Source organism: Rosa rugosa, chromosome 1 (genome assembly GCF_958449725.1).
Source record: "Rosa rugosa chromosome 1, drRosRugo1.1, whole genome shotgun sequence".
NCBI classification, from domain to species: Eukaryota; Viridiplantae; Streptophyta; class Magnoliopsida; order Rosales; family Rosaceae; genus Rosa; species Rosa rugosa.
This window is the reverse complement of record NC_084820.1, coordinates 65,264,264-65,277,011: the sequence shown is the minus strand read 5'-3', so window position 1 is coordinate 65,277,011 and position 12,748 is coordinate 65,264,264. Positions and strand designations below refer to the sequence as shown.

The 12,748-nt window shown below is 39.3% G+C and overlaps 1 protein-coding gene across 1 annotated transcript; it reads left to right on the top strand.

The window, feature by feature from the left end:
* The first annotated feature begins 11,037 nt into the window (after positions 1-11,037).
* On the top strand, positions 11,038-12,125 carry LOC133744966 (probable carboxylesterase 17). Its single transcript, XM_062172984.1, has one exon. It carries the CDS (start codon positions 11,058-11,060, stop codon positions 12,090-12,092), a length of 1,035 nt encoding a protein of 344 aa, XP_062028968.1. The 5' UTR covers positions 11,038-11,057; the 3' UTR covers positions 12,093-12,125.
* Positions 12,126-12,748: the final 623 nt, after the last annotated feature.

The following is a 12,748-nucleotide window of genomic DNA, read 5'->3' as shown; positions in this document are numbered from 1 at the left end:
GAGTCGGATAGTCCTGGGCGACCAGGCTGCACGTGCCCACGTGGACGGAGCCGCTCCGGGAGTGCTTGACCGGCTGAAAGCCGCTGCTCCGGCTGGCCCCGCCGAGCTGCGTGTCCGTTTTCTTGGAATAGTGGTGGTACGAGATCATGATCGTCTTAACGAGAGAGCCTATGCCCTTGGAATGGTTGCTTTGGATGAATCTGAGAATGGAGGAGAGCGAAGGTTTTGATCGATTAGGAATGCATTTTAGGCCAAAAGATGTGTTTGCCCCTTTTTTTGAGCCCACGTGCTTGGCACGTGACTTTTTTAATGGAGCCGTCAGTGAAATATGACGGAATTACCTCGTCAATAGCAAAATAGGGGTTCAGGTATCACATTGGTAGCACTGAGAGTGTGGGTATCAACTTGGCCGGTGCACAATAGTTGAGGCACTGATGGTGCATTTTTCTCTTTTGATAATTAGTGGACTTATTTGCAGCACGTACTGTCTTTTGCTCTTGAAGTTATGTATTTGCTTAATTATATGTGTTGCAATGTTTTCTTTATAAGTTGCATTTAAAATATTTCGTGACACAAATCGGGCCAAATTTTTTGTTGAATCGGTGGTTTGTCAATCCATTAATACAAATCGGGCCAAACTTAAAAGTTAAAATCGATCAAGAAAGCTAAAATAGCTTTATCGCCCACTTATTTTAAATATCAGTGCTACATTAAAAAAAAATTATCTTTTTGTTATTTTTATTTCTCATGCATAAAATATCATCAAAAAATTGATAATGCATCATTGTAGTTGGTCAATAAGTGAGATCTCGCCCAGTACCATTTAGTCTAGTGGCATAAGTCTCCTCTTTGTAAGTGGGAGGTTGTGAGTTCGACTCATAAAAGACTAGTTGTTGATATGATCAAAAAAAAAAAGTGAGATCTCACTCAAAAGAATTTAGGATTTTCGTCCATTTACCCCATTTCTAGAGGTTTTTTTCCCACTTACCCCATTAAGTTTTTTTAATTCCTCCTTACCCAAAACACTCTAAGGAAGTCTTTCCTAATACCCCATTAAGTTTTTTGTTTATTTTTTAGACTATTTTACCTTCACCCCTTTATTACTTTTTTTTTTTTTTTTAAGGGGGCTGGTGCGGCTGCCCTCAAGCCTTGATTAATGAAATTGCAGAATACAAGGGGGGGACATAAAGCCTTAACCCCATTTTACAATAAGCATAAAGAGAACATCCTGAAATAATACCAAGATTCTCCACAAAACCTATGTATTCTAACAAACATCAATTAGCAAAGAGTGCACGAATGACTACTCCATTTGCTTTGACATAGCGGTGACATACCGGAAATATAACTCTATCATGAAGGAGCATCATTAATTACAAATAGTGCAGCTTTCCCACCATGTTGCCGCACGGAAATAAATTCGGCGACACTCAATTTCATTCTGCCACTAAGTGGTTGCGTCCATTTGATCCAGCAAATAGCTCGCAGCCTCGCTAGGTCAGTCAAGGCACACAGAGAGTGCATACCGGGCCAAAGCCCACTTCGCCCTATCCAAAAGTGGTAGGGAATTATTTTCGGCATAGAGCCATAGCTTACTAAAAGTAAAAGTAAATAATAATAAAGCAAAATAGAAAAGTAAGTTGGGTCAAGGGTCAAAGCCCAGACCAACACAGAGTCAAGGGTCAAAGCCCAGACCCAACTCTTAATCGGGCCAAGCCAAGATCCGGTGCAGAAAACATGACGCTCCGGCGCCTCCCCTGTCGTCCATCCTCCGGCAGCAGCACCACCATCACCTACCACCTTCCGGCTAGCCACAACGCCCTTCCTGAGATCGGAACCAGAACACCCAACCCTTATTACTTAGAGAGAGAGAGAGAAAATGGAAGAGAGAGAAACCATAGGAGACTTCACCGGAATCCGGTCACCGGTCGCCGGATTCTGACCAACTTTCGCCGGATTCCGGTCACTGACCGCCGCACACCGGACTTTTCTGAGAACCTCACCAGAAGTCCCCAAAGAGGTTGTCAGAGATTTCATAGGTCACCGGAAAGATTTATTGCTCCCAATAGACGTCTATTCCCCCCCCCCCCCCCCCAATAAAACTTTCAGGCGCTGGAATTGAAACTAATGTTCCTAAAATTAGACAAATAAATGAAGAGATTATATCTATTCAAAACGTCTATTACCCTCCAATAGATGTCTATTTCCCCCCCCAATAAACATTCAAAACTTTTTTTTTTCCTTTTCTTCTACCCCATTACTTAAAAAAAATAATAATAAAAATCTGATTTTGGCAACCATGTCTTCACCGGTTCCACAATGCAGACAATGAGGAACTGAGAAGAACGAAGACGAGGGTGGTGGAAGGCGGGGATGGTGACGGTGGTCCACGTCACACAGCAACCCGAGCGAGCTAGGCTCTGGCGACGTTGCGAAAACCGATCCGGCATAGATTTGGAGCGGCTAGTGGAAGGTTTTGGGTAGAGAATCTGGATCGTATGTGAAGAGTAGATTGGGAAACTCTTTGAGGAAGACCAAAGATGGCTGCGGATGTGAGATGGTGGCCATGGATTTTCCGGCTTCGTCCACCGTCGACGGCGTGACCAACAATCCGGAATTGGCTTAAGGCGATCTGTGAGAGAGAGAGAGAGAGTTTCAGATAGGAGACTCGAAGAGGGATGAGAGAGGCAGGAGAGAGAGAGAGAGAGAGAGAGAGAGAGAGAGAGAGAGAGAGAGAGAGAGAGAGAGAGAGAGAGAGAGAGAGAGAGAGAGAGTGGCATGATGTAGTTTCTTAATTAGATTTTGGGCAAAGTTGTCATTTCATTTCAAATTGGGTTAGTGAGAATAAAAATCTGTTACTCGGGTAAGTGAGATAGTTTTGGCCAATTTTGGTGCTTTGGGTCAAGGACCCAAGAATTTATGGTTAAATGAATAAACATAAAAATCAGGTGCTAGAGCATGTGCAATAAGATCATATGCTATCGAGAAATGAATCACCAACTCATGTAAGAAACAACTGTATATTTTATTGAAAAAAAATAAAGTTACTTAAAATGTTACAAGTTTTGAATAACAGAAATTAATGAGAAGAATTTTATATTATTGGTCCTTATTTTGTATTGCCAGGTACATTGTGTCGAGTAATTATAATAACCAAAATTAAGTAAAACTTAAACTAATAAAAACAAGACCATATCTAAGAATTCAAAAACTCACGAAAATTCATGCTCGATATTAATTAGTCCATTGTTTGGCCAAAACCACTAGCATGTTTAGCCCATTGTTTTGCCAAAACTAGTAGTGTGTAGAAATGGTCGTCCGCTATAAATTAAGCCTACGCTCGTGCGGTAGATGTATGAATAGAACTCGTGCTTAAAACAGATTTGCAAAATCCATGGTTGAGATTTGTGAGGTAGTTGCAAAAACTAAGATGAAGATGAAGACGAAGATGATGCCAGTGGCGAATTTGTAGAAGGTTATTAATCGAATCAACAATTTACCATAGGTACGTATATTTCAATTTCAATTTTTCCTTTCACAAATTTTCTGTATGCATTTCTTAACATCTAATAAATCTTTTATAATAAAAATAAAATTGATTGGATTCATAATTATGTCTAAATCTCAGTTTCACTTAAGTTCTGAAAATGATTTTTAAACTAATCAAATGTTAAATTTTTAGCTTGTATTCTAAGATTGATCATTAATTAATTTGGAATCACTATGGGTTTCAATCGTGCAGTACGATACTTGAGGAGAAGGATATAGATCTTAGCATTCTCCGTCGAGTCTATGCGGTGGAGGATATCGTTTTCCCCGATGGCGGCATCGGGTTTGACGGTTGCTGTGTCCACCAGCGAGGCCCTTGACTACAGCGATGTGGTGATATAGCATAGGGTGGAGTCTGGTCCAGCCTGTAGTGAGTGGTTGGGCTCGTTGACAACGGCGTCCGTTCTGCAACAGTGGCAATCCACATTGGGGTCGTGCAAGTAGGGTTGGTGCTCAGGGAGGCAACCATGGTTTCTTGACTAGGGAGGCCATCAGATTGACCCAACGGTGCGTTTGGATGAGAAAATTATAAAATCCATAGGAATTTATAAATGATGGAATCTTTAACTCCATCAATCTAAAATTCCATTAATTGTAATTTCTGTTGTTTGGTTGCATCTATTTAGAATTTGAAATGTATAATAAATTAAAAAAATTTAAAACAAATAAAAAGATAAAATCATAAAATAGAAAAAAGTCTTGTTTTGGAAATAAAAATTGAATACTGCAAAGGAATTCGTAAATGACACCTATTTTGGTGGAAATTGAAGTGAGGAATTTAAATAACGAATTCCTTCGTGTTTTTCCACAGAGAAATTTAAAATTTCCAATCTGATAATGCCAAACGAGGGAATTGGCTTTTAGGAATTATGAAATCCTCACTTTCAATTAAATTCCATCATTTTTTCCCTCATCCAAACATACTCTAGAGGTTCTGCTCTCGCTGGTCCGAGTTGCTGGGATGGAGGGTGGTGGGTTGGGCCTTTGGGCTTCAGCCCATCTTTCTTTCTCTATCTGGCATGGGCTTGACTTGAGCCGGGTCTTTCAAGGGTGCGACATAAGCTGACCTTAACCAGGCTTGTGGACTCTCTCTTATGTAAAGTGTTGGTGTACAACAATATATTCTTAGGCAATTGCATTTGTATTTGGGATGATGAGTCTAATTTATTTTTGATTTTTTTATTGTACTTTTTTGTTTAATTAATTTATATTTTGGTTAGTATTTTCTTTTGGATACCTTAGTCATTTGAATAAGTAAGCTTGTTAAATTGTATTGAGTATCACCAGCTAGAATGGTTTCTAGTCTAACCAGCTTGTGGCTTCGACACTATGATGAGACTGTTTTGGTGATGTGATTGCTCTCTAGCCTGAACTAGCACGATCTTATCAGTCTTATGATATTTTGATCACAGAAATATATCTTGGAAGCTTCTATTTATATCTCCAAAATTGACATTTGAACCTCCTCCCTTAATAGACCTCTCATTTACTTTCACAAATAACTAATTTGTTATCTACACCTACTTTGTTTTCGCACGATTCCCATCATCTAATAAAATCAATAAAAGCCTTTTTTTTATTTTAGATTCTATTCATACCTCTAAAATTAATTGTTGGACTTTTTTTTTTTTGGTGATAAGCCAAGGGGGCGGCAATTCATTAAATGTAAATGTGTGTAACATTACAAAATGACTCATCAGGATCTCCCGGCTATGACAAAAGAGAGCCATGAATAGAAATCCTAAAGTAAAAACTCTAGTGAATCTAACATAATGTTGTCATAGAGTGAAGCTCTAAAGTAATCAGTAACCTGACGCTACCAGAGAAGGCTCCGAACATAGTCAAGAGCCTTACCCAATATATTAAGAACTCAATTTTTTTAACCTCCACCCACATGGATCCCAAGTATGGGCCCAAAAGTTGGTGGGCCTAAACAACAAAGCCCACCTAGAACCAACCAACCGTAAAAAGCAGGCTTGGCTGAGTCCAGAATTGCTCAGGACACATAAGCAATTAGGCACCCGAGCACAACCAGACCGGCAACCTGCGTCACCTTCCCCGCCGGAAGCAGAACGACGCCATCATCAGGCACGGATGGAGAGGGGGGCTGAGGTATGCTGCAGCATATTTTGGGGAAAAAAAAACCTAGTATATAGCATAAGACATAAGTTCCAGCACCCCTTAAAAAGAAAAAAGGCACCCATATATTGATATTGATATATATAGCAAACGACAAGTCTCCCATTTTCTATGGTCTCCTCTCTCACCTCTGCCAAGTTCTGCGTTGCTTTCTGAGACTCTCACCTTTACCAAGTCGCTCTATCTCCTCTCGTCAACACTCTGCTCTCATTCTCTCAACCTTATTCAGAGTATTACACGTTAACTTCTTTTCTATAATGAAGTGTCTTGATGAAATTGGAATGTAATTTAGGTTAAAATTTGGTTGCTTTTGTAGGGAGGTTTGGTTTGGTCCCCCTCCTATGTTCCTTTTTTTCTTCTTACTCTTTTATTAAAGGGCCTTGACCCAAAGCACCAAAATAAACAAAAGTTATCCCACTTACCCCAGCAACAAATTTTTGTTCTCATCTACCCAATTTAACACCAAATGACCATTTTGCCCTTAATCTAATTAAGAAATTACATCTTCCCATTGTCTATCTCTCTCATTCCATCCGACAGATCGATCTGTCTCCTCTCTCTCTCTCTCTCTCATCAAGCTCGTACAGCTTCGGCGAGTCAGCAATGCGCGCCGGCAAGCTCCCCTCAAGTTGTTCTCGTAAAGATTCAGGCCTTCCAGCTCCAGCCGAGTCAACTCGTCGGGAATCGGCCCCGTCAGTCGGTTCATGGACGCATCGAGCAGCCGGAGCTTTTTCAACTCTCTTTCTCTCTCTCTCTCTGCTGTCGCCGTACATCCTGGGCCGCCTCAGCTCCGCCGAGAACGTCGGCGAGTTTCTCAGGGACATCCGGCTCGTGTCGCCGAGTGTGGTGGTGTCCGGAGCTTGAGCGATGTCGTTCAGGAGGAACTTCGGTCCGGGCTCGAGTTCGTCGACAGCGAGAGGCTGGATGCGGTGGTGCCGGGCTCCGAGATGGTGAGGAAGATCGAGCTGTTTCTGTTGAGGCCAAAGATCAGGCCTTGTCTTCTCTCTCTCTGTCTTTCTTTTTCTTTTTCTTTTTGGCGGTGTCTCTCTCTGTCTTTCTCTTCAGTGGAGTTGTTGATTTAAAAAAGTTTTTTGGTTTTTTATTTTGTTTTGTTTTTTGTTCTGTTTTTTTTTTTTTTTTTTGTGTAAAATAGGGGCAGAAGGCCCAGAAAGAAAGAAAAACCAAAGAAAAAAGGAAAAAAAAAAAGTTTTATTGGTGGGCAATACAAGGCTATTGGGGGGCAATAGAGGTCTATTAAATGTCTATTGGGAGGCAATAGACGTCTATTGGGGCAATAAATGTTTTGAATTGATATAATTTTCTCTCTTTTTACCTTAAATCAAACATCTATTGGGGGGCAATACATGGCTAATAGTCTTCTATTGGGGGGCAATACATGGCTGATAGTCGTCTATTGGGGGGCAATAGAGGTCTATTGGGGGCAAAAAAAACATTTTCGGTGAGATTTTCAGCAAATTCCGGTGGGCAGTGACCGGATTCTGGCGACCGGTGACCGGAATCCTGCGAAAGTTGGTCGGAGTCCGATCACCGGTGGCCGTAATCCGGCGAAAGTTGGCCGGACTCCGGCGGCCGGTGACCGGGCTCTGGTGAAGTCTCCTATGGTTTCTCTCTCTCTCTCTCTAAGTTTCAAAGAGGTGAGGGTAAAATGGTATTAAAAAAAATTAAAAAACAAAAAAAAAAATTTAATGGGGTATTAGGGAAGACCTCTTTAGAGTGTTTTGGGTAAGAGGGAATTAAAAAAACTTAATGGGGTAAGTGGGAAAAAAATCTCTAAAAATGGGGTAAATTGACAAAAACCTTTTATTAAATTCAAGTAAGGGGCATGCCTCTTATTTGCTCCAGCTAAAAAAAAAGAAAAAAAAAAGGGTTAAAATTTGGGGATTTCTAAATTTCTTGATATAAGTAATCAAATTTATTGATCCCTAGAAAAAGATATTGAATTTGTATTATTGTGTTGATTGTTTGAGAGTTGAGTTGTTTATACATTTGATTGGTGTTTTTCAGCTTTTGAGTAAGTTGAATTTATACCGACATTGAATATTTAACTTTGAATTGTTTCAATTTTCTGTTGTCAGATTTAAAGTAACAATATGCATTTTATCGATGCTATTTTAGGAAGTGTTATGCAATTGAAATATTCTACCAAAATAAAGTAGACTCTGCCGAATTTTTAAGAATAATTTTTCTTACTAGCATAAGGTAAATTTAGCCCACCTCAATTCAAATTCCTAGTTCCGTCCCTGGCCATCATCTGAGAGACAGCCACTAGCGGACTCCTGCACCCGGAACACTCCACCAGCGCCTGGACCCCTGAACTGAATCTAGGCCCAAGCCACAGCCCCGCGCCGCCACGAACACCACGACCAGCCAGCCCAAAGTCGACCAGCCTCGCCGACAACCGCACGAGATCTTAGTCGTGCGGAAGAGAGAGATGTTGACAAATGGGAAGCTTAAGCTGCATGGAACAGAGTGATCTTGACAAATAGGAAGCATTAAGAGATATGGTTAGTGTCTCACTCCTTCTGAGAAGTTGAATAGAAAGAAATTAAGAAGCGAGAAGAAGATAAGGGAATAGTTTTATGCTTGGTTATAGATCACTGGTGAGAGTTTCTACACCTTGTTTAATCTGGTTTCATTCAAACACACTTTAATTATTTTCAACTATGAATTGATAAAATATGAAACATTGATCCATTTTTCAAAATATTCAAAGTATGGGTGACAAACTCATTCTGAACAGTTTGTCACCCATTCCCAACAATCCCGCCATCTTATTCAAATTACCCGCCATTTATAGACTTTTTGCTCAATTGTGAAATGTTTTAGGTGACAAAATATAGGCGTATAGGAGACGAAAAATATTTTGTCCCCTTTATTTTTGGGTGACAGAATTTAGCTTTTGTCACTAATACGAATCTGTCACCCACTATGAGAGACAAAATGATTTTGTCACCCATACCAATGGGTGACAAATTTGTTTGAATGGGAGACAAAATAGGTTTGTCACTAAAGGGGTTTTCTCCCGTAGTGAGTGGTATTCTTGATAAAACACTTGAAGCAGAGATCGAGGCTCATCCACGACTTCTTGAGGCTGGTACTTGTTTTTGTCCATTTTAGTCAGCTAAGTTTGTTTTGATGGTTATACTGTTTTGTTTTGTGTTGGTCTGTCTAGAGTATAATACTAGAATTAATTAGTCTTAATTAGTAGATGATGTATAGGAGACTATACATGTTGTGGTACCGATCGATCACCTGATCATTTGAATTTTCTGTTTTAGTTCCACTGGTTTTATATTCTAAATGAATTTCTATAGAGTTGATGATGGTGTAATCTGTACAGCAGATCGATTGTGTGTGGAAGGGTATGCCAGGAAACACTGCTTCATTTGGTTGGCGTTGCAGAGGAATTTGCAGGCTTTCATCGAGAGGATGGTGGTTGTTCACTGACATTGTGTTGAAGACATGCAAGAATGCTCTATGGAGTTCTAGATTTTTGAAATGACTTTGCTTTGTACTTCCAGTCTCATGAAGGATGTGCAGAACATGCAATTAAAAAGCATATGTGCTGATTTAATTTTTCGCCGTGCGGGCCCAGGTTTACATGTACATTCTATTGCATGTAATACCAAAATATAGAACCATAGTCCACGATATTGGTTTTTCTTTTGTAAAGAAAAAGAAAAGGGAGTTCAATCCTAACAGCTAAGCAAATACTGATTATATATAAGAGGTTTTTTGCCTTTACTATGGATAAAAAGATGGATGGTATTGCAAGTACCGTACCCCATTTAATTTGCATGATTGCACATGTCAATTGACTGTTGGGGATTTCAGGATGAATATATGTAACTTTATCCATCACATTCATGCATATATATTGGACTTATATCAAGCACAATATATATGACTAGCTAGGCACCAACTCACTGGTCTATACATAAGATCCTTGATTCCTTATAGATTATGGATTCCCTGAGAGATCTTGTCTGCAGGTTTAAATAAATCTTATCAATTATCTACGTGGTCATAGCGTGTTATAAAATATTTCGAGTAAAACCGACCTAATACTGCATCTTTTAAGGCAAGGTTCATCACCCGCCTTCAAAAAAAAATACTCTCAGTTCCTGAATGTGTAAATGCAGTGCAGAATTCATTTCATATTGGCCAAAAGTGAGGTATCTTTCCTAAAGAGAAAGAAGAAATTACAGATATATAGCACATATATATAGCTAGCATCATGCATGCACACAGCGTTGAAGTTTCAATTGCTTACTAAGTTTGTCGGCAGAAACGGCCAGCTTTTCTTTTGCAGTACTTCAACCTTTGTGAAAGAATAATGACGTGCAGAAAGATATGGACGGAAGCAAAATATTCCAAGGCATGCAAGTACAATATTTTCAAAGAACAAAATCTAATTTCCAGAATTTTCTTGCACATATGGTTGACTATTCCTTCCATTTTTGTGCTCTCTTGGTCCTTTTTTTCTTCGATCCCTTTTGGGACAACTGTACAGGTACAGTGATAAAATGTGTCCTAGTTTTGGGGAAAACTTATGGAGAAATTATAGTATAGAAAGAAGATGGAATAAGTTGAGCGTGAAGAGTCAAAAGCAACTCATGAGAAGATAATAAGATATTTGAGGAATAAAGTTGACTGTCCATTTACATGATAAGTTTTCCTAGAATTTTAAGAATATTCATACCATAATCAAAATCTTTGGGCAATTGTGCATTTGCAAAACCACATGCCGGACAAGTTTTAATTAGACTATAATTCTATGAATTGATTAGATAATGCATATTTCATAGACTTCGGAAAAAGAAAAAATGGGGGTAATTGATAATGCTTCTATCTAATCAGCAAAAAGAAAATGCCAAAGGAATATTTGGATTCTGCAAAGCATAAACCAGCAGCAGCCTGATGATAAGTTTCATCACTGGCCTGTTGGTACTTCAATTTCATTATCTTCTCATTGCAATCAGCTTTTTTGATTTCGCGTGAGGGGATGACTAATTGATGGGATGTTCATGCAGGACAGTTGTTTGTTCATGAGTTCATCTGGATGGTTCTGCAAGTTGTGAGCATTGTGATAATTTCTCATGGTTCATGTTAACCAAACCTGAGAGATGAGCAAAAGTCAACCAAATAACTCACATGAGAATCAGCAATGACAGAATATGCTGACTTCAGAGTCCACTTGTCAGATAAAGAGAAAAGGAGGAATGAAAAAGCTTTCTATCCCAATGAGCTAGAGATCTGGCCTTTGCGATCTTCTATATAAAGAGCTTCAAGGCATCACATTAGCATCCACACCACAAAGACCAAAATTCGATCCACACATTAATTGCATGTCATTTAGAAGATCAATGGCAACCATTTCCTTCAATCCGAGGCCTAATCTTCAAGCAACTAACAACCATAGCCATCAACATGGAGTTGTTGTTGAAGAAATTGAAGGCTTTATCAGAGTCCACAAAAATGGATACATAGAAAGGCCTTCAATTATCCCTAGTGTCCCTTGCACTACTGCAACAGCTAGAGATGTTGTCATTGACAAATTCTCCAACTTGTGGGCGCGTATTTATGTTCCCAGCCACCCCGGGGCCAATAACCTCCCGGTGCTTGTTTACTTTCATGGTGGAGGATTCTGTGTTGGCTCTGCTGCTTGGAGCTGCTACCATGAGTTCCTCAGCAACCTTGCTTGTAAAGCAAGTTGTGTCATCGTCTCTGTAAATTACCGTTTAGCCCCTGAGAACCGTCTTCCTGCTGCCTATGATGATGGTGTCAACGCTGTTATGTGGGTGAAACAACAAGCTCTCAGTCAGAGTTGCGAGCAAAAATGGTGGTTCAGTCGGTGCAACCTCTCGAGCTTGTTCATAAGTGGTGACAGTGCAGGGGCTAACATAGCCTACAATGTCACCACCCGGTTATCAAATGAACACTCGGTTTTAAAACCATTGCGTCTCAAAGGTACTGTTCTGATCCAACCTTTCTTTGGAGGTGAAGCACGTACTTGGTCTGAAAAACATGCAACTCAGCCACCACACTCTGCACTAAATCTATCAAACTCCGATGTGTATTGGCGACTGTCACTGCCGTTGGGGGCCAACCGAGACCATCCGTGGTGCAATCCCTTAGCAAATGGCGTGGCAAAGTTGAGGGATTTGAGACTCCCAGCTATAATGGTGTGCGTATCAGAGTTGGATATATTGAAAGACAGGAATTTGGAGCTGTGCAATGCTTTGACTAGCTTGGGGAAAAAGGTCGAAACAGTAACGTACAAAGGGGTTGGGCATGCATTTCAAGTTCTGCATAACTCTCAGCTCTCTCATCCTAGGACCCAAGAATTGGTGTCTCACATCAAGGTTTTCATAAACCAGTAACCAGTACCTACTAACTAGTTCATGGATTTCATTGAAAACTTTCTAGCTAATTACATATTTACATGTATGTGATATGTAGTGTTCTTTTATTAAAAAAAAAAAAAAATATATATATATATATATATATATATATATATATATATATATATATATATATATATATATATTGTTCTTTTTGTAAACTGTAACTCGAAAGTTAAGTTTTAATGTAATATATTTTCATTGGTTTTGAATAATATATTTCTGCAATAGAAGTTGTGCTGTGGGATTATCAAGCCGTACAAGAGTGTCCTAATGTGGACTCTTGATGACTCCAAAGATTCATTGTTACTTAAAGTTTACAAATCACAGTGGAACTTGTAGCTATAGAGTTCCAAGTTCGAATTTTTAATCACAGTGGAACTTGTAGCTATAGCTAGAGTTCCAAGTTCGAATTTTTATTATTTGACATCGCTAATTATCGAAAATAGAATATCGAATAAATATTACTGGAAACTCATAATAATACTAAATATTTTATAATGACTGAATATGAGATTCTGAAATAAATAATGTTAGGTACGGTGAACTTATTTTTTGGATATCACTTGCATCCTACATTCCTACTTTATATGGTAGTTGATGCGTAAAACTTAGCCTAATGTGTTTATGACTCA